Source organism: Nasonia vitripennis, chromosome 2 (genome assembly GCF_009193385.2).
Source record: "Nasonia vitripennis strain AsymCx chromosome 2, Nvit_psr_1.1, whole genome shotgun sequence".
Taxonomy (NCBI): Eukaryota; Metazoa; Arthropoda; class Insecta; order Hymenoptera; family Pteromalidae; genus Nasonia; species Nasonia vitripennis.
In genome coordinates, this window is record NC_045758.1 from 12,139,372 (window position 1) to 12,160,978 (window position 21,607).

At 39.0% G+C, this 21,607-nt stretch overlaps 3 protein-coding genes across 19 annotated transcripts; 1 reads left to right on the forward strand and 2 right to left on the reverse strand.

The window, feature by feature from the left end:
* Window positions 1-1,459: 1,459 nt before the first annotated feature.
* On the reverse strand, window positions 1,460-7,063 carry LOC100123124 (GTP-binding protein 1). 11 transcript variants are annotated; one of them, XM_031923844.1, is made up of 12 exons: window positions 5,783-5,906; window positions 5,386-5,583; window positions 4,482-4,812; window positions 4,314-4,425; window positions 4,067-4,247; window positions 3,813-3,991; window positions 3,588-3,740; window positions 3,260-3,509; window positions 3,031-3,175; window positions 2,626-2,944; window positions 2,278-2,549; window positions 1,460-2,207 (listed from the first exon to the last, which is right to left on the reverse strand). In XM_031923844.1, the coding sequence occupies exons 3-12, from the start codon at window positions 4,581-4,583 to the stop codon at window positions 2,022-2,024; spliced, it is 1,899 nt and encodes a 632-aa protein (XP_031779704.1). In that variant the 5' UTR covers window positions 4,584-4,812; window positions 5,386-5,583; window positions 5,783-5,906; the 3' UTR covers window positions 1,460-2,021. The 11 variants fall into 11 exon arrangements, with proteins under 11 accessions (XP_031779704.1, XP_031779705.1, XP_032452471.1 ...); XM_031923845.1 differs by having other exon boundaries at window positions 5,709-5,874; XM_032596580.1 differs by having other exon boundaries at window positions 5,827-5,871.
* On the forward strand, window positions 6,795-15,094 carry LOC100123115 (histone-lysine N-methyltransferase SETD2). 6 transcript variants are annotated; one of them, XM_031923836.2, is made up of 15 exons: window positions 7,191-7,393; window positions 7,631-7,815; window positions 8,344-10,010; window positions 10,185-10,480; window positions 10,625-10,892; window positions 10,969-11,088; window positions 11,160-11,288; window positions 11,357-11,558; window positions 11,638-11,735; window positions 11,828-12,089; window positions 12,170-12,806; window positions 12,890-13,315; window positions 13,395-14,014; window positions 14,104-14,439; window positions 14,518-15,094. In XM_031923836.2, exons 3-15 carry the CDS (start codon window positions 8,368-8,370, stop codon window positions 14,671-14,673), a joined length of 5,193 nt encoding a protein of 1,730 aa, XP_031779696.1. In that variant the 5' UTR covers window positions 7,191-7,393; window positions 7,631-7,815; window positions 8,344-8,367; the 3' UTR covers window positions 14,674-15,094. The 6 variants fall into 6 exon arrangements, with proteins under 6 accessions (XP_031779694.1, XP_031779695.1, XP_031779696.1 ...); XM_031923834.2 differs by having other exon boundaries at window positions 6,795-7,393; window positions 10,185-10,892; XM_031923835.2 differs by having other exon boundaries at window positions 6,795-7,393; window positions 10,185-10,892; window positions 13,398-14,014; window positions 14,518-15,092.
* On the reverse strand, window positions 14,851-21,159 carry LOC100123105 (N-alpha-acetyltransferase 25, NatB auxiliary subunit). Of its 2 annotated transcripts, none has more exons than XM_031923837.2 (10): window positions 19,422-21,159; window positions 19,021-19,241; window positions 18,703-18,956; window positions 18,402-18,625; window positions 17,997-18,312; window positions 17,613-17,917; window positions 17,283-17,541; window positions 16,963-17,208; window positions 16,279-16,881; window positions 14,851-16,183 (listed from the first exon to the last, which is right to left on the reverse strand). In XM_031923837.2, exons 2-10 carry the CDS (start codon window positions 19,049-19,051, stop codon window positions 15,959-15,961), a joined length of 2,463 nt encoding a protein of 820 aa, XP_031779697.1. In that variant the 5' UTR covers window positions 19,052-19,241; window positions 19,422-21,159; the 3' UTR covers window positions 14,851-15,958. The 2 variants fall into 2 exon arrangements, with proteins under 2 accessions (XP_031779697.1, XP_001606713.2); XM_001606663.6 differs by having other exon boundaries at window positions 19,021-19,245.
* Window positions 21,160-21,607: the final 448 nt, after the last annotated feature.

Here is a 21,607-nt window from a genome sequence, read left to right on the forward strand (position 1 = left end):
AAGTAATGAAATGAAAACAATAAATCTCATTATAAAATATTATACCCATTGCTTGGTAGCGTGAGATTGTTCATAATTAAACTTATACGTAAGCATATAAAAAATGCAATCTATAATAATACTAACAATCTAGTCTCTGCTCCGTTTATGGACAGATCTGAATACTACCGGAATTGTCTTCCTTCAGGACATATTCCTCCTGAAACATTTAAGTACCTGGATGAAAACCACTATATTGTAAATAGCCAAGCTATACCAATTATATACCACATGCCAAGAAATAACAATAACAAATCCATCACTTATAATCCGAAGAGAATACACAAATTACATTTAGTTTATAATAGCGACATAACGCCGCTAGATAGAAAAGAATTACAAAACTTTGAATACTATGTCTCAAAAAAGAAAAAATAACAAAATACCGTAGCTCCGTCCTGGCGTCATTGTAAATATGTACATAATAAATCATTATTTCATACAAATTTTAAAATCACCTGTTTCCATAACTAACAAAATCTCAAGCGATCATAATTAGTTTTTTTTACTATACTTTTCTAGCGCAAGCCCACAGGATGTAAGCTCTATAGAAAGAGCAAAAAAATTATACTATATTAATTATTATTTATTAATGTAAGCGCAGCGAGAGTCCCTAAGGCATCATTCTGTGTAAAAGAAAAGAAGAAATGTAAATGGGTTTTCTGTATTTATTCTTTAACCATGTAAGAAATATGTAAAAGATCAATAAAGAATTATTTATAAAAAAAAAAATCTCCTCTGTTTCACTTGAATCATGGATTGATATCTGTGATATAAACAAAAAAAGTACATGTACATTGGATCGCAAATTAAGCGGATCCACATTTTTTTGAAGTGGTAAATTACGTATTATTTCAAACACTTTTAAATGAAACAACATTTGTTAACATGTGTGGATTGATAAATAAATGACACTGAGTTTAATATTAATCTTAACTCTTGTCAAGTTTCGTAACATATGTACATTTGATGCCCCAAAAGTATAAGTTTTAAATCAATTGTAAATATTAGTTAATTCAATATGGTTTTCCGTTTTATTCTTCAATACTTTGCTAATACTAGTAGTGAGAAATTAATTAGTAAGATGGCTGATTCAAAGCCTCTAAGACAAGCAGCTAGGATGGTGATTTACGTTTTAAATCGAACTAGCTCACTTAGTGGTTCACACACTTTACTTTCGAATACGAAAGAATTTGGTTCTCAAGTTGTTGGTGCTGCAAAAACATTATCAGAAGATCTTCTAAGGGAACAGAAAATGGCACAGGAAGAAGCCAAGAGGCAACAACGGAAATAGTAATAATTAAATAAAAGAAAAAGAAAAAGTTATACGAAAAATGAAGTTGTTTGATTTATTAGATGTTAAATCTAAAAAAATTATTTTTTAGCATATCGTATAAGGGTAATAAAGAATAATACATTATTTATTGAATTATCTCTTTACTTACAACATATTTTATGGTATGAACAAACAATTGAATGTATTGTGCATTATTTCTTTAATCTAGAAAATTTTGAAAAAAAATAAATTATTCTTAGATATTGTATCAGAAAATACTGTTATCTATTTTATTTTCTCTAAATATTAAAGGAATCTGTCACAAATTTGCAACATCCATATAACTATTTATTCGTTGTAAAAAAATCTGCACATTAGTCTTTTTATATGAAAAATAATTAAGTGCTCTTTACGAAATACGATATTAATTAAATTAGAACTCTGTAGTTGAGAATGGTATCAGATAATTTAGACCTTTAGAGCAATTTCAACACGAATAAGAGAATTTTACTTTTTCCGATTTATATTAAATTTGTAGAGTTTAAAATTTATTATAATATGTTATAAAATATTACAGAATAGATTTGTCATACATATTCTAGGCAAAATATATATATCAAATTATAGATTTTCACACTCTTGATTATTGTGGTTTTAAAAAATGATGATTATAAGTTATGTATACTTTATACATAAAAATTCCTCTCTAGACACTTGCAGGAGGATTTTGTTCCGCAAGTGGCTGAACTATACCACCAGTGGTATTTTGTGCTCGCCCTCCTCTTCTTCCGCGACCTTTTTTAGCAGAATTTGTGCCCGATTTTTGCGGCGTATTTTCGCGTTTTGCTGCTTGGTTTTCTACAGGATTGTTTCCATCAACACCTTCTGAGATCTAAAGACAGACAAGTTTTTAGACATTTTATCAGGACATTAGTATTAACAATGGCAGGTCTTATCGTTACCTGTGCGTTTGGATTTTGTCGATTTTGTTGAACTTTATTGGGCTTACTTGCTCTTGATGTATGAGTACTTCCTGGACCAGAATGTGGAATTAATCTTAAAACGTTACCCACTGCTTTTGTACGACCTTCTCTGAATACCATACGTTGACCCGGTTTTATGTACTCGGGATGTTTTATGAATCGAAAGTGTACCAACGCTTTATCACCAGTTCTCAGACAATCTTCAGACATGGATAGAATTGATGCCGTTTGACGAATACTACCGCAATGAACTAGCATAAATTTTTAACGATATAAAAAGATTGACGATTATTTGTTAACAATAAATCTCATTATAAAATATTATACCCATTGCTTGGTAGCGTGAGCTGATTGTCGTAGGATGGTGCAATACCAAGATTTCCCCTTCAAATTCCCAACAAGCTTGCGGATTCAAAGCTGGTGAAACCATCACCATCCCCTTTCGAATTTGGGATCGTTTGATCTTTTTCAAAGCAAAACTAGCAGTTTGCCCTCCTCGAACTTCACGAACCGGCATTCTTTTTCTGTGTATGCTTTTTACAGCTATTTGTTGGAAATGCCCCAGAGGATCTGGACCAAGCAATAGGATGTCATTCAGACGGATAACACCTTTTAGAGTTGTACCAGATACTACTGTACCAACTCCCTAAATATTACGCAAAAATAATTATTAATAGTGAAATTTTTCATTGTTAATTATTTATAAAAATACTTGTATATCTAGTTTCTTACAGGAACAGAATATGTATCATCTATCTGAAACTCAGCAGGTTCATTATCGTGACTAGTAATTCTTGCAGTCAATAGATTCAAGAACATTTTCAAAAGGCCCAAGTTTTCTCCACTTACATTAGATACTTGAAAAATGGGGCACAGCCTATTGAAACAAAATTTCAAGATGTAGATTAATTTTTAGTGAAGATCAATTTAAAATGCTAGTCATGACGTTGTGAGATCAAACCTTTCTGAGACAAAATTAGTAGCACTAACTACTACATCATCAGGAGTTTTTACAGTAACTGGAACCTTTCTACAACCAGGAGATTTCAAAATTCTATTTAGTAGCCTCAAATTCTCTTGTAGTACATTTGGTGGACACATGTCAATTTTGGTGACCACCACAAAAACTGGTACTGACAAAGCTAGTGCTAATCCCAGATGTTCTTTAGTCATTCCTACAATGCCTGCATTTGCACCCACCATCAGCATTCCTAAATTTATTTTTATTAATTCAAGTTAGGTTTCTTGAAAAGCGACGATTAATTAATAAATTAAACATTGAAACCAACCAAAGTCTGGAGCATGACCAGTCATTCCAAACACAGTAGTCTTTAAGTAACGCTCATGGCCAGCCAAGTCAATGAAAGTAATTACTTTGGAAGACTTTTCACAAATTTTCACCCAATCCAAAGAACCATGTTCAGGTTTGTTAACAACATTGCCTGTTGAAAATTATTATTTTAGTAAGAATAATTGATAAAAAATTATGTCAAGTAATAATCTAGAATACCAACCAACACTATCAAAGCCAAGAATGTCATTTCCTACTGAACTTGTTCTTCCTGTCTCAGCTTCGTGTTTGTGACGGAATAATTTTTGCCGAGCCAATCCTCTACCATTATCCAATTCTCCATGAGTCAAGACACCAAGTAGTGTTGATTTTCCAGCATCTACATTACCAACTACAGCAACTCTGAATTTAGAAAATTTTCAAGTTATTACATGTACTTGTGTAATAGTTTGATCAACTCAAGTCAAATAAACATACCTGATTTCCAAGAAATCTTGCTGGTCAAGACGTTTTCTTACCAAGTATTGTCCAGTCAACCCATGATCAACTTTACTTTGGCGCAGCAAAACGCAATCTGCTTCTAATGTTGCAGCTAGTGATTGAAGAGTGGCCACAGAGGCTTCATATTCATCCTCTTTCAAGCCATCTTCTGATCCATCTGTTGTACAAAAGTATTAGAATCTTGCTATATTTTTGTATAAAAAAAATAAATATTCTAATTTACCTTCACCAATTCCTATGTCAAAAATAGTTTCACTGCCCCCATCTTGAATTCTCTCCTTCAGTTTCTTCAATAACAATTCATATTGATCTTCAGATGGACTGACTAGTACATCCTAGGAAATATAATTTTTAGACCAGATTTTTTGAAATCAATATATTACAAATCTACCTTTCCACGAATGCTGGAGTAATCAACTACTGGTGCAGAGATCTCCCTTTCAGGTGTTTGTGCCATTGCCAAGGGCAAGAATGCTGTTGTTGGCGTAGACATCTTGTCACAGCTGTTGTATTCTATAAAACTTAATATCCTTTCACTTAGAACTTTGTCAAAATCTCCTTAAACAATACACTCCATTGGCATCCGTGCTCTCCAAAATTTGAATCCAAAGTGTCTTCTGTAGAAAACAGTTGCTATTGTAGTCATCACTGGGGCTCGGCAAGAAAACCAAGGAGTATATTTTCTCTAGTGTTGAACTCGCTCACGAATTCATAAAGATCAGCTGCAAATGAATGTGATGGTTACTCAAACTGTTCGTAAAAACATATGATGCAACTACAGCACAGCTTTCAATTAAGAATGATAACAATCACTATTTCACATCCTCAAGTTTATATTAATATTAATATTAATAAATAATAAAATCCAAGCGAAACAAAGAATGATCAAAAGAACCTAACAGCGACAATCGCGTTTTTTCCCCTCAGATGACAGGAATCGGCTGCGTAAAAAATGACGTTCAGTGTCGTCGCTAGCTAAAAGTAGTAACGAATTGTGCAATAAAAAACCTCATCCGCACAATCGTGAAACTCATCGAAATAAGCTCGAGCGTACCTATCGCGCGTTAAAAGAGCATATTGAAAAGAAACTCACGCCACCGCACTACTTATATACCTCTCACTCTCATACGTTTCGTGGCAGCAGCACTACGAGTGCATAAGAGTGCACAGCTGCACCGCTATACCACTTATAATCTCGGACTATAGAGGTACCGACTACCTACTGATCGTCGCGAGAAATAAACAAGAAGCCTCGCACAATGTGTGAAGTGAGTATGTCGTCAGCCAAAACATACCTGCAGGGGGGGGCGAATGTCAGGATTCCCATCTTGACGTCAACTATCTTCTGTACCTATATGTATACTCGCTGCGTTGGGTTTTTTCAGAGCTTATACTTATGTCAAAAGCCTATACTTATAATACGACTGGAGTAGTTGCAACTTGCACTTAACGGCAGATTACGAGTATACTGAAGAGTGAAGACTACTGAGGGCCTGGATAGGAATTTACTCTATTTATCTATAGCACGCTAACTTCAAAATGACAACTTTATTGTCGATTTTGAGGTTGCCGTGCTATAAAATATCGTATGAGACTGTTGTGGGAGGTGTTTTTCCACCTTGTTCGATTTTCGCACGAGCGAAGCGAGAAGCAAGGTAGAAAACCATCTCCCACAACAGTATCATAATATACTATTAGGACGCTGTTCCGAGAAGAGACTGTTGTTTTTATATTACGGCAACTGTAGCAAAAAGACCTATCGTCACACGCTGTTTATATCTGCGCTGGCAACATAAAGTTCGAGCTCAGAGTTTAGCCTATGTACATATATATATATATATATATATATATATATTCTGACGAACTTGTACACACATATATAGTACGCGTTGCTGCATGCGTGCACACGAATCTACAGCTCTTTCTCTTGCGTCGCGAGACTCGCGAGTCGCGCGCGCGGGGCTCTCTTTCGTCGAATCTTCGCTCTATCTCGCTTCCACCGTCCGCGCATTGGTGCAGAGGTGCAGAGAGATGCATTCTGCCATGCGCGATGCGCTCGCTCGCCAGATTTTGAATGCGTTTGGCATTAATCGGGTGATTTTATTGAGAATTTCCATTTTAATTAATTTTTTCAAGTGTTACATTTTATTTCGCAGCACGATTTCGAAAGCGAACAAAACTTGCTCTAACTGAGGTCTACATCATATTCTACAGCATTTACGCTCTCGCTCTCTGTATAAACTGAAAAAATCATTACCCTTCAAAGCGTCGATAACGTGCGCTCCCCGCGCGCGCGCGTCCATAAAATCGCAATAATTCCCCTTGAAATCGAGCGGTAGAAAGCGCATAAATAAAAAATACTCAGTCCGAGAAGCAGTCTTATATATACCTCTACACCGCTCCGATACTCCATCCGTCAGCTATAGATCATAACGAAACAGCAGTCGGCCACTTGGTAATAAATAATTTCATCGAAACACTTGCACCCCCATAATATACGCGAGAACTTCGTCGTCGGCCTGACCACAACAGACTGCAACTATACACTCTCTTACTCTCTCATAATAAATATTTAAAGCATATACCCAGTGTGCGCCTGTACGTACACTTGCAATCCTCGCGGGCGTATAGGTAAGTATATCGACATTCGACATCGGCACAGCACGATATATGTATACATACATGACGCATATATATAGGTGGCGGCGCGGGATCCAGATGGCGCTTCTTACGATAGCGCGCGCTCGCGCCGCCGGACAAGGACGGCGAACCCGGCCGTGGCCCCCCGAGAGTGAGAGCGATGGCGAGAGAAAACATGCGACAAATGCATCGCCGCCAGTAGTGCACGAAACGCGCTACGCTGCTACTGCTGCTACTGCTGCTGATGCTAGCCAAGAGAGAGTCGTTCGGATGATCTTGGTCTGGGTCTCATCCCGGACGCCTCGTTGCCTGGAACAGTTATAAGGTGGACGTTTAATATCGGCGCGGATTCGTTGCAATATCGAGAAGTTGACGACGAGCTCGTGCGGCAGTACAGCGGCAGCATCATCTACTACCTCTTGCTCTCTGTGAGTCTGTCTCTGTCTCTCGGCTCCGCGAGGCACGTCCACCGCATAGCTTATACACACGTCTGAGAGCGCCGAGTTGATTTCCTGGCCACTCGCTGATTCTAACCCCAAGTTGAAAGAGTTCTTGGACTATCGGAGTCCGTGTGGATATACCTATCGACTGCCGAGTATCATCAGGGAGTAAATCAAATCGGAGCCTGAGCATACTTAGTCCCGTGTCTCCCTGCGACGGCCGGTAAATATCAGTCTGGTCTTGTATTGTTCTCAACCGTGTGCCTCTCTACGCTGCGGCATTAAATAACTGAACCTGTATTCTCCGGAAACAGGAAAATAGTGAGCTTTGTTTACGCCAGCCAAAGACAGAACGTAACGATCTGCGAAAAGAGTATCAGCAGCAGCGTAGAAGGGGCATCCGAGTCTTCTTGTCTTTCGTACATGCCACTTATATTCCCTCCACTTGGGTGTCACGTAGGTGATTTCCGACGACTGTCTACTTACTCCGACGGCGCGAGACGAGATAACGCCCGTGTGTCTGGCTCGCGATGTCCCGGACATCGGGCCTCGTCGTCGATTCATCGTCGTCATTCGCGGAAGGATACGAGTAGCGACGCGACTGCACCAGCGATGCCTCAGACCTACAGGTTTTAGTACAACGTGGTGAGTCGAGATTTCGCGGTCTTTTATCAGTTATGGCCTGCGCGCTTTTGTACTGCTGCATTCAGATCAGATGAAAATAGTGGGATGTTTGCTGAATAGTAGTCGCTGGATGGGTATGTGCTGGGTTTGAGCTTCTATCAGTCGATTTAGGGGAGAGCTTGTCATTGTGACCAAAGCTTGCGTCTTTTCAAGTTCTGGTCATTAGACTTAGATTGTGATAGTACGTTTGGCTGTAAATTTTGGATTTACTCAATGAAGCTGATTGAGTCTTTGAGAATTATTTGTTATTGCCAGAGTAGCTATATTTGTTGTATCCAAGGTTTTTGAATGTTTGTGCAAACCTGAGAGATACTATTTATTTTTTATAGTTGATAGTTGATACAACTAACTTTGTAGGTTAATTAACCCTGTTACTATCAATAATAGCTTGTTTCTATGACTTGATTTTTCATTTGTCATTCCCCTTAAAATTGTTTACTGTGATGATGCACTCTGATAGAAAGTACAGTGAGATGAAATATATTACAGGCTAGAGATCAACAGTGGAGAATTATGGCACGTCGGCGAAAAGTAGAGGCTAAAGCCTCTCCGAAACCACAGCCAGTGGCTTCTGCTGTAAGGAAGTCAACTAGACAAAGGGCAAAAAAGCAATTGGAGGAGCAGAAAGTCAATGGGGATGTATCCACAAACGTTGGTAATTCTGAAGATTGCAAGGATCCTAATGAAGATAGTCAAGAGCCTGTTAAAAAAGTCAATGCAGTTCCTAAAAAGTCAGGCAGACACAAAAATTTAGTTGAAAAAACTAAGCCTACAACAGAGAGTGGGAATAGTCAAAGTCAAGAAGGAGAGAGCGATAATAGTCAGGATGATCAAGGAGCTGAACAGATCCCAATTGAAAAATTGGACACCGTTGAGGTTGAAGAACAAGTTACTGCCACTGAAAATACGTTAGACCAAGTTGTTTGGTCCGAAGATGTTATAGAAGAGACTATCATTTGTGAAGAAATGGAAGTCGAAACCGAAATGACCGATGGATGTTCTATAGCACAAGATGGCAGTGTTGTGGTCGAGCAGGTAATACTCATGAATGATGATCCTAATTTTGAGGAAAAAGATGTGGTGGAATATACTGTAATTCAAAATGAAGATGGCACAGAGTCTATGATAGTTTCATCGGAAAATATGGAAAATGTAGAAACTTTAAATGAAAGTTATAGAACTCTGAATAATTGTCAAATGATAGAACAAGGTCTCAGTGTCTTGCATGTGTCTGAAGCAGTAGCAGAAGTAGCTGAACCTGAAGTGGAATCTAAAAGTGAAGTGGTTACGGAGAATGATAAAAGTATTCAACCATTATGTGATTCCGATACTAGTGAAACTGTGAAAATGGATGAAAATGAACCTAAAAAGGAATATCGATCTTTAAGAAGTGTGACTAGAGGTGTCAAAAGTACCAGAACTAGAAAGTCAGCTGCTACAGCTGATGAAACTGTTAAAAATGAGAGTGATGGTAGAAGGCGAAAGACAGATAGTAAAAAAGCAGCTTCTACAGAAGCCAAGTCATCAAGTGTAGGGGGTAAAGAAAAGTCAATAAAATCTAGAAGAGCTAATGTTCAAGTATCCACTAGTGTAATTGAACAAAATAATACTCAAAATTCAACAGATTTATTACAAAAATCTGTGACATTGAGTCAGGAGGATGATAATAGTTCATCGATGTCTGATAAAATAGAACACCAAGAGACATCCGATGTTTCTACATCTGATTATTTAAAAGATAATAAAAATGTAAATAATAGTATAATTTCGGAACAAGCAAGTATTTCACCACCTCCAGATTTAAAAATCGAGATTGCAAATCGTTTGCCTGCAAAATCGAAAAATGTACTATTTGGTAATGAAGAGCATTCTAGAGATAGTGAAATGGATGGAAAAATAGACTCTGAAGATACTAAAATTTCAAGTAGTAGCGAAAACAGCAATGATACTCTCTTATCATCTCATAGCTGCAAAAATTCAGATTCTAACATGGACAACAAAAGCGCATTAAATCAAGCCAATGATACTGCTGAAAAGAAACCAGGTTTTAGAAGTCGCAGTGGAAGTACAGATACAACAGGGTCAGAAAGTGGATCTAATAGCTCTGGTGTTCGTCGCAGTAATAGAATCAGAACCATAGGATTGATGAAACAAAGGTATGATACATTGTTACTTTTTTATAACTGTTTTCTATATAATATAATCATAAATTGTCCAATTTTCAATTGTTCCGTGAAAAGTATTTTTTTTAATTTATAATTTCAAGTTAACTTAATCAAATGTCTGTCATGTATAAAATTTTGAAAATTAAAAATGCAAAATGTATCTAGATCTCGTGGCCGTGGTTTAGTTACAAAACCATCTGTGGATCCAACTAAAACAGCTATTCAACAAGATCGTGATAAGCTGGCAAGTAATACACCACCAATTCTGGATAAAGATAATAATCAAGGTAAAGATGTTCTGGAGACTATACTTGAAACGCAATCAGACAAGGAAAACAGTAGCAATAAAACGACGACTGCTCAGGACGTTCTTACGCCGTTGATATCTGCCACAGGGACAACGGGATATGATTCTGATTCGAATAAGCCTGTTAAGGTTAAATCGCGCTGGCGTCGATCTAGTGAGTTAGAAATGAGCAATTCAGGATGGTCTGCATCACGACCGGCTTTAGGTTTTCCTAATCCCACAGTGACAGGAACTCCGATCGGAACTGTGTCTAATACGTTAAGTGATACAATTAATAAATTACCGCCTTTACCTGTAGGGTTACCGCAAGAATCGAAAACAACGACGGACATTCAAGATTCGGTATCGGTTGTTCCTTCGCAAAACAGTTTAGATATTTGTAGTAGCAGTGACAGTTCGATAGTTGCGAATAGTTCGTCAACTAGTGCTGCTGTCTCGACGCTCATCCCAAAAGCTGTAGGAGCTAGAATTTCTTTACCTAATGTTCCTGTAGTTGCTGACAGAGAAATGGAGGAGAGATTAAGTCAATTCGAACATTTGAAAGAAAATTTGTATTTAACTGAGCGGTAAGTTTTTGAAAACCTGAGAGTATTTACAAAGTCGTACTCAAACAAGTTGATGCTTATAAATAAATATTTCCAGATTCACAAGCAAAGAAACAAAACGAATGGTATGTGAATGCTTTTTAACAGAAGAAGAGTTTCAAAGAGGAGAGCTTGGTTGTGGGGAAGATTGCCTGAATAGGCTTTTAATGATTGAATGGTATGTAAATATTACTTTGTTTGATCAGAAAACTATAAAAATAAAAATTAAATTGCTAAATTTCATTACAGTGGATCAAGATGCGTGGTCGGCGATAGATGCACGAATAAACGATTTCAGAATTGTGAATATGCTAATTGTGAAGTTTTCAGAACAGAAAAGAAAGGTTTCGGTTTAAGAGCTACAACTAATCTTGAAGCGTAAGTTATCCTGTATTTATTTTTACCATTAAAAAATCTCTTTTCTAACGTTTGCTTAATATTTCAAGGGGTGACTTTATAATGGAATACGTCGGTGAAGTACTTGATCCAAAAGATTTTAGAAAACGAGCAAAAGAATATTCTAAAGACAAAAACAGACACTACTATTTTATGGCACTCAAATCTGATCAAATTATTGACGCGACAATGAAGGGAAATATTTCCCGTTTTATTAATCACAGTTGTGATCCGAACGCTGAGACTCAAAAGGTAATTGAGTATATAAAATTTGCATTGAGCACTTGCATTTCGTTAACATTGGGATTGACTTTTTTATTTACTTTAATAGTGGACTGTTAATGGGGAATTGAGAATTGGATTTTTTAATAAAAAATTCGTTGCTGCTGGAGAAGAAATCACTTTCGATTATCATTTTCAACGATATGGGTACGTAATACTTTATTAATTTTATACGCCAAGTCTTGAATACTCCTGGTGGATATCTATATTTACATATACATATATTTTTTAACGTTCAGAAAAGAGGCACAAAAATGCTTTTGCGAAGCAACCAATTGTCGCGGTTGGATTGGTGATAAACCAGAAGATAATAAGAAATCATCTTTAGCGGAAGAAATGGAAGATACGTCAAGTTCTTCAGAAAGTGATGTTGAAGATGCAGAAGATAACAAAGAAGAAGAAGAAGACGTCGATAAACCAGAAACGCCTGTAAAACCCGTAAGGAGAAGAAGAAGAAAGCGAGTGGAGAAAAAAGTCACAGAACACATGGAAGATGAAGATGTAAGTTTTTTGTTATTGGTTTTGTTAAATTGTGAATTTTTATTTAAAATTTTGTAATTAATATAATATGGTTTTTCTAGTTGGAAGAGCAAATTGATAAATTGTGCGCAAGCGGCCTGAAGAATCGCGCTCACACGTTAACTCTCAGTCGTTTGATGGTTCGTAGCAGGGAGATCCAACACAGAACGCGTCTTCTGAAGGTGATACGATTCGGAGAGCAAGCATGTCGCAGATTATTCTTAGACTATCATGGCTTACGGTTGATGTGGGGTTACATGATGGATGTAGCTGGAAGCTCAACCGACGAAGTTCAACAATTTAGACTGGAGATTTTAAAAACTCTTAGTACACTGCCAATTCCTAATAGGAGTATGCTAATCGACAGCAAAGTTCTTAGCGTTATAGAAAAATGGTCGAAACAGCTGTATCAATCAAGCGGCGAGTCACCCGAAGATGATCAGTCCAAGCCCAAGTCCAGTAATGAAGAAACTGAAATGGATACTAGCAAGAAACCTAACGCAGAAAGCGAAACTAATGTCGTGAAAAAGGAATCCGAGTTGGAGATCAAATGCGAAGGCAATGCACAAGTTCTTGATCCAACGCTCATTTCCGAGTTGGCGAACAATTTGTTAGTCAGTTGGTCTAACTTAAAAGAAGTTTTTAGAATACCAAAGAAAGAACGTATTGAGCAAATGAAAGAGCACGAAAGAGAAGCAGGTTAGCGCGAGTCACTTGATAGACAACGAATATAATGGAACATTATTTTTTTCAATATACCAACTAATCTTGTGTAATTTCAGATCGTGGATATAAAGAAGACGTAGAAAAAGAAGCAAGAGAATCTAGTTCATACGAAAGACACAGATCTGATAGATATAGTCGCAATGAATTAGAAAAGCGTCCAGATAGAAGAAGAGGTAGAGACTCGCCCGATTTCGAGCATAGCCGAGCCAAGGATAAGAGAACGCTGGAGGAACGACCAAACCTTGTGCAAGTTCCACGTCTGTCAAAATTCGAACGAAGACAATTATTTGCTATGAAGGTAGCAAAAGAGGAAGAAGAACGACAGCGACGTCAACAAGAAGAATCGTGGCAGCAGCATCAAGCACAATGCATAGCTCTAGGTTTGGATCCTTATGCAACTCCTGCTTTTGATCCTCAAACGGGCTATCATTTATTCTTCAATCCTCAGTTGAGCCAATGGCAACCTTATCCCTCCATTCAAGGTGATATAATACATTGAAGAAATTTCATTTCCACCTTCACATTGATAACATTTATTTACCCTGTTTTATGTGTTGACAGAAGGTGCTGCAGAAATTGCTCAGCAGGTTACTCCTGTTTACATGGGACCAGGCGGTTCTGTGGTAGCATCACCAGCAGGAGCAATAGTCGGTACTCCTCAGCCACCTCTATATCCAATAGGCCAACCTCCACCTCCTTATGGTACTCCGCTGATACAGCTGGGTCCAGGCAATCTCATACCGATGCCTAATGGCACTGCACCATTGTATGTTGAAAAGTTGCCAGAGCCGGAGTCCGAACAGCAGATACCAGTTGTGTTGGCGGAACCTGAGCCTGAAGTAGAGGCTACCCCTGTCCCGCCACCGCCTTTAGATCTGCCGCCCAAATGGAAGTGGGCGCGGGATAAGCGCGGTAGAGTTTATTATTATCACGTGAAGGAGAGAGTGTCACAGTGGTTACCGCCGCCACCGGATCACATTGCCGTCCAACCGGATTCCTCGACAACGTCCGAATCAAGCGACGAGTCGAGTTCCTCCAACGAAGAAGAGGATGATGTCGAAGAGCAGCTGGATCAGACAGCCGAGGGCATGGAGGTAGACGCGTCTGAAGTCGCTGTGGCGATACCTCAACCAGAGGGCAAGAAACGAAGAGACGGGCTCGTTCAGGAGAGGATTATTAGTGTAAGTATAGTAAATCGTTTGTCATCAAATGTCTTTTTTAACTTTAATTGCAAACAAACAAAAAATTACAAGTTCATTAAATTTATCAGCCCCGAAGAGAAGAAGATCGCGTCGATCATAAGAAGTATAAAGAAATTAAGGAGAAATTAAGAAGACAAAAGGAAAGGGCTAAATTAAAGGAACATTTCGAAAAAATGAAAAAACATAGACGAAGTAGTAAATCCAAGTCTCACGCGAAACACGCCAGCAGCAAATTTCAACCAATCACGTCGGACATGTCTCCTACGACGGAAAGAAGAATCAAAGATACGTTTAGAATTAACATGGCAAATGTGATGGTACATTTCTTGAATCCATACAGAAAAAGTGACTGCAAGCAAGGTAGGATCACCAATACCGACGACTTTAAGCATCTTGCGCGCAAGGTGAGAAACTGAAGCTTTTTTAAACTTGCTTTTATTGCCCAAGTTGCAAGTTGTTAAAAACTTAATTTTGTGTTTCAGCTGACGCATTTCGTTCTCGCAAAAGAACTGAAGCACTGTAAAAGTGTCGATGAATTGGAGTGCAATGACAATGTAAAACATAAGGCTAAGGACTTTGTTCGAAAATACATGAGTAAGTTTGGTGCAGTGTACCAGAAAGGTACAGATGAAGACTAGTTTAAATGGTAGTTTAGACGAAGTGATTTTTGTTATTTATTACGCGAATGTTCATCTTTATCGTTTTGTGTATTGTTTGAGTGCTCGCGTGTAGATAACCCGCGCGGAGTGTAGAAACACTGTAAAATATTGATCACTTTTTATGATGGATGAAATAGCGCAAGATAATTATAGTGATTGTTGTTAGATATTTCATTTTTTAATTTCGAAAGTTTTGTACAAATAATTGATTTACTAAACATGCAGGAACTTTCTTGAGCTGTTTTCTTATTCTCATTTTGTAAATTGTTCGCATTGAATCATGGATTCATGTATCAAGAAAACAAACTGTTATAAATGTAAAATTTGAGCTACGTGTAAACAGCGAAAAACTTATGTGTATATATTATTATTTACCATAAAAAGCGAGTTTACAACAATATCTGTATCATTTGGCTTACTCAATCCGTGTTATCCTCTAAATATTTTGCATATTGAATGACAATACAATTTTTCAAGAAAAAAAAACTATTCGAGGACAACATTGATTAAGCTTCTAGTACCATGATATCCTTACCCTCAATTTCATTACAATAATATTACCAAAATTTTTATTTTTCTCTCTTTTCTCGACTTACTACCGTCGTATACAATACATGCGATCAAACACGTAGCGATAAACACGCTTATTGCAATGCTGGATTCGCAAATCAATGGCACAATACAAATCTCTTTCCATTTGTGCTATCGCTTACTTATTGTATTTTCCAATATATTCAGGGATTGGAATTAGGAACAAAGCAAACACGCTAGAGCTATTCATTACATCATATAAATCCCTTACATATACATAGCATTATTACGATGCAACTGGCCTTACATATTTTTTTCAAATCAACTTTTGGGAGAAATGTTTTAATATTAGTACCTTTTTTTGATGATTCCTCTTTGATACTTTATTTGTTTACCTTAAAAGATAATTCATTCTTTCTCTCATCCACATGGCAGTGTTAAAAATAAAAACTTTTTATCTGTGTACATACGTGCGTAAATGCACGTTTATATATATGATATTTTTTATGAAATTTTTCTTATCTCTCATAGAAATAGATCAATGTAGTAATTATAAGTGCATCAAAGTTGTCGATAAATTCGTTCGTAAAAGTTTTAGCTCGTTTCATCGTAAAAATGATAATGGTCGTTGATTCATCAATGATAACAAAGTTGCATATGTACATGAATCGTAATTCATTGGCCAAATATACCTGAACGGATGGAAATTTTTGTACAATTCAATTTTAGAATTTCAGCTTTTCAAATTATTTACGAGTTTCTGAGTATTCACAATGCGCGATTTTAGAGACGAACAACTTGATTCAAGACTTGAATAAACGAATTTGTGTACTCTCTTGTTAAGAATATCCCCTTCAGGATTCAAACCAGAACAATATTCTAATTTTTCAAGGTCATTCAATATGAATTCTAAGCTTTGTAGTTTTTCCGTTAATACCTGAGAAATTTTCACCCATGTCTGCAAAATAAAATAAAGATAAACAGTTAGTACTTCATTATTTCACGCATCAGCAGCATGTAACATCAATCAACTACATTTATGTAAATAAGTACCTGATTTTCTACTGCAGTAGACACGACAGGTTCTTTAGTGTTTTTCCTCTTGTTCTTTTTCTTGGATATATTAGGTTTGATTTGTGATGCAGCTGAAGTACAAATGGCACTCAAGAAAGCTAAAGTTTCTCCGCATGTGGACGCTCTAAAAAGGAACTTCCTGTAAGAAACTGGTTTGTTTTGTTCCGGTAGAGGTAGCGGTTTCAAACACGGCGAAGTTCGAAGTGCTTCAATGCACTCGGAGTCCGGGCACGAAGAATTCGCAAGCGAATCTGCAAACTGAGCAATCAGACTCAGTTGTTCGGAGCTGTAGGCTTCGCGTAAACGCTCTACAGCATCCAGAGGAACTATAACACTATTGACTCTATCTTTTCCGTCACGCTTGAATTTCTGAAGAAGTTGCGGGATAACTTCGCTCTGTAGTTTCTTCAGTTCACCAGACAATCGAGCAAGAAGCGACGAAGAGTCTGCGTCATTCGCCGCCGCCAGTATTCTTAACATAAGACTACGGGCAGCGAGTAAACGCACCATACATTCTCTCGTTTCTAACTTCATTCGAAGGTCTTCGTTATTTTCTGGCAGCGGCTCCCAGCCTACTACAACCTGAAAATATTCAAAGTAGTCGTGAGAGAAACGAAGCACTTAACCTTTCTTTATTAACATGAGATATAAAATTAAACGTACATCCACATCACGATTGTCTCGAAGTAGGTCCCATCGAATCGAATCCTCTGCAGGTTGAATGTGCATGCTAGATAAAGAATTAGTAACTGCCATTGGACTGTCGCACCAGCTCATCTCCAACAACATTTTGTCAACAGTTGTCATGGCAAAATGAATTGAATTTTCTAAACGTTCGCGCAGTTCAACGAATTCCTGTATTTTTAAGAAACTTCCAAACTTGTATGCATACGTCAAATGATCGGCGCTCTGAAAGTAGTAAATGAAAAAATGGTAACAAATTAAATCGGTAACATAAGAGTGAATAGCGTGCTTTTACATACATCTTTGTAATTTGCAATAAAAAATTTAGCAGCGTGGTCAAGACAATAGGATGCCTGCGATAAGTAGCCCAAAGGCGCAAGTAATGGTGCATATAAATGTCCTAACGAATCTAATTGGATATGTTTACAATCTAACATTGAATAGGCAAAATTAGCCCCCACTGTTACTCCTGCTTCCAAGTATATCCTTATTAGAAGTATTTTAAGGTGGAAATTAGCGCGGCTTGATAGTAATCCTCGTTCCAAAATATTCATTGCTCTGAAAGCAGAAACACCTAATAAGCGACCAAAAAAGACTTTTACTTCAACTTTGAGAATGTAGATACATACTTGTACAACCACGTAGCATCAGACGTCTCATACCACAGCTGGTACAAAATATGAACAGCCAAAAGTATATATGAATCGGCAGGACAAAAGTCTGTCGCCAGTCTTGTTTCACGTGGGCAGAGAGCATTACCTTTATCATATAAATCGCTAAGACGCTTCACTAGATTTTTTCGTTCTTCTACGTCAGCTCGCGGCGGATGGTGCCTACCACAGATTCGTTTCAACTGCTCGAAATGAATGTGCCTTTGCATTTGGTCGACTGTGGTAGGATAGTCATTCTCGCCAACTCCGATATCAATTTCTATCTGTAAGGTTAATTTTTATTCGATTAGTTGAAATTTGTTTTTTTTTCTGCTCAAAAAAGGTAATCCATTGAATACCTACATTTTCTAACAATTCCTCTTTATCAGCATCACTCAATAAATGCAAGTATAATTTTAAGTCTCCAACAATGCATCCTTTATTTCCGAATTGTTTAAAGTATTGTCGCATATCATCGCAAATGTGCGCGCAATGTTCAATTTCTAATTTTTGCTCGCTTGTACGCTTGAGCAATTCTAGACGCGCGAGTTGCGGTGCTCTAACTTTATCATCAAACGTAGTAGTGATGGTTTCATTTAAAAATTTGTAGCACTTGGTAGCCGTTTGACAGTTCAGACCCGCTGTCAAGTATTCTTGATAATATGCCCAATTGTCTCGCCTATCAAAAGCAGATGTAAAACGTTAGGATTTATGATTAACAAAAGAGTGAGTTTTGTTCACAATTCACAATGTTATCTTTGTACTTACTCCTTACGAATAAGCTCTTCGTAAGCCTTGGCAGCTTCATCGAAGCGTTTCATTTGGAGCAGGAGTTTGGCCTTACGTTGTGTAACATTAGACAGTTTAGGAGCTAATGGTCCTGATATAATTTCAAACATTTCCTCAGTCTTGCCTTGCATTTCAAGGATCATCAAGTAAAGCTGAATCTCCTGTTCAGCTTCTATTTTTCCTTCCTTAATTAATTTCAGTACCTGCATTTGATAGCACACACGATTAGCATGGAAATTGGAGCATCGGTAAAAGTTGACAATTTATTCAATAAACTGACCATTCGCTCAGCTAAGGGTAGAATGACATTTTTGGCCTGCTTATCTTCAGCTTGGCTGGCCTGCATCACAATACTCATAACAGCCCAGAAGTAGTAGGGATTTTTAGGAACCAGTTTGTATAAAGCTAACGCAGTGTGGTGCTGCTTCTTGTAGTCACCCAGTCTCACGTAGGACATAAAAAGGTGCGTCAGAAGCTCTTCGTTGTTGGGATCGGCTTTGGATGCCGCTTCGTAGACCTCGCTGATTTTATCAGCTAAAATACAGAGCAGGTCTCGAATTAGTAGACAGCAGCAGGCAGAACTAGTAGCAATACTCACGTTGGTGAATCTCCCTGTAGCAGATACTCATGGCTTGGAGAGTGTAGTCCTCGCAGGGCACTTCGGCGCGAACCTTGTCAATGATGCTCTGGCACTCGTCCTCCTTGCCAAGACGCAGCAACGCGAGGGCCTTGAGCACGCGAGCGCACTGGTTGCTCGGATGCTTCTTCAGGACCTTATCCGCCTCCTGGAGGGCCTTCTTGTTGTTCCCATTGTCAAGTCTATCTGGAACATGCAGCAGCAGAAGAGACATGCGAATATATTACATAACCTCGTAGCCGGCGAGCGCGCGCTTCGTTGCTCCGGGGCAGAGAGGCCGAGCTCGTGCGAGAATTAGGCCGGCCTCGAGAGCCGTGGCGTGCATCGCGGATGCTTTTATGGCGAGCGCAAATCAAGCTTACCGTAGATGGGCCTCAGCCGGCGCTCGTTCACCACGTTGTCCGCGTTTTGGGGCACCTTTGACGCCATGATACGCTCAACTATACTCGCTCGGCTACCAGCAGCGGCACTCAACAAACTTGACAAGCATTCTACTTGGAGTCGAGCACATCGCCGTCGCCGTCTTTGCAGCCCGCCGCAGCTCCTTCCGCCACCGCCGCCGCAACTCGCGCGTGCCCGCGGCCCCCCTTTCGTCGCTCTCTCGCTCGCTCTCTCTCTCTCTCGCTCTCTCTCTCTCTCTCTCTCTCTCTCTCTCACTCTCTCACTCTCTTGTCTGCTCCCCCTCTCTATCAGAACTTTATATATACATATATATGCTCTCACGTGTGTGCTATAGAGTGCGGAGTTCGCTCTGTCTCGTTCTCGCGCGCGGAGTGCGTCGTCGATCCACGAAAAAACCAATCGCGAGAATGGAAACTCGCGCGACGCGCGACTCCCCCCGTCGTCGTGAGCCGCGCGCACTTACACACACTGTATGTCTCTCTCTCTCTCTCTCTCTCTCTCTCTCTCTCTTGGCTGCTTATTCGCATCTACCTATGCGCGCTCACATATTCAGACTCTCCCTTCATCCTTATCCTTCATTATAATAATCTTTTTCGGGGCGTTTCGCCTGTTATGACAAATGCGAAGCACTGGTATTTTGCAAAATCAGCCGGAGCCACCAAGTTCACTTAAATATTTCGGAAATTTCGAGCGAACTCGCGGTTCAAAACTAAGCGCAGTTCGACTGCAATTACAGCGAAACGAAATTGACGAGTGTGTGGAAGAAGAGACATTGATGCCATACGCGCGCGTCCGTTCGTTCTTCTCTCGCGCTCTCTCTATCTCTCTCTCTCTCTCTCTTTTTTTCTCCCTCTCTGCTCTCCCTCTCTCTCTCTCTCTCTCTCTCTCTCTCTCTCTCGTCGCGATCGTCCGCCCATTGCGAGCGTTTTTTTGCTCGCGCGCGACGCGGCACACACAACATGACAGTACTATATGTACGTTATAGTATATGTATGTATATGGCGCTCACTCTCGTAATTTGCATGTTTGCCTTGGACGAGAGAGCCGCATACGTATGCAGACTAGACACAATGCCTAATCAGCTTGATTTGCGTTTTAAATTGGAGGGATTGATTCGCGAACGGCTTTGTCTGTGAAAAAAAAAAATTATTGTTATGCGTGCTTTGAGAAAAGGGGTAAGAAATGCAGGGTACTCTTCTCTCTCCCTCTCTCGCTCGACGGGCAAACAAAGAGAATGCGCGACGATGCTCCGAAGAACGTTTCCGAGTCGCTTTGTGCGGGAATTGATCGACGCGGCGTTTGAATTATTCAGCGGCGTTGCACTTGCCGATTTTTGCAAACCTGTTCCAATTGCATTGATATGCGAATATGCGTTAAATGAATGGATCGCTGGTTTTGCTCTGTTGGGTGATACTACGCGCGCGAGACGCTCGTTATTTTTATAGTTTTGACTTTTGACAAGTAACATTATATTCGAGGGCGTACACCTGATATATTACGTCGCGACGATTGTCCCTACTACTGCGAATAATTTTTCTCATAAGTAGAACGAAAAATGCATGCTTGAAGTGCGCAGTATTAAATAGCATCGCGTAGAATTATAATGATTCCGACATTGCACGTTATGCAAGTAGAAAATTATTCGACTTCCAACCGATTTTCAATCGATCCGATGTAATTCTAGCCGTTCAAAGTGTCCCAGCATTCGTAGCAAATTACTGGAATGGTAAAACTTTCATGTAGAATCCATGATGGAGTTCAAGTATTGTATTGTGGGTATATCTATATACATGTAGTAGAGGATATGGATGCATATGCCATATGTAGATGTGGAAGGGGTAATTTGACTATTATAAAAAGTTACAAAACCATCCACCATGTCCCGGCGGCGCTGCATTCCGCGATCGCAGCTTGCGAATTGCGCCGAAAGTCGTCGTGAGAGTCGCGAAGCGCGAATATTCAAAATAAAAGAATAAAATCTAGTTTCTAATATAACTGACGATCTTTCCTTGATGTTTCCTTGTGTTCTTTCCGCACGAATCCGAGAGAGCACTTTTTCTCCCTTTGCGATCCTTTTTTGCCACCCGTCATAAAACGTGCGCAGGGATTTTCAAAAACTACTTGCCATGCAGCCGAGGATGAAGCT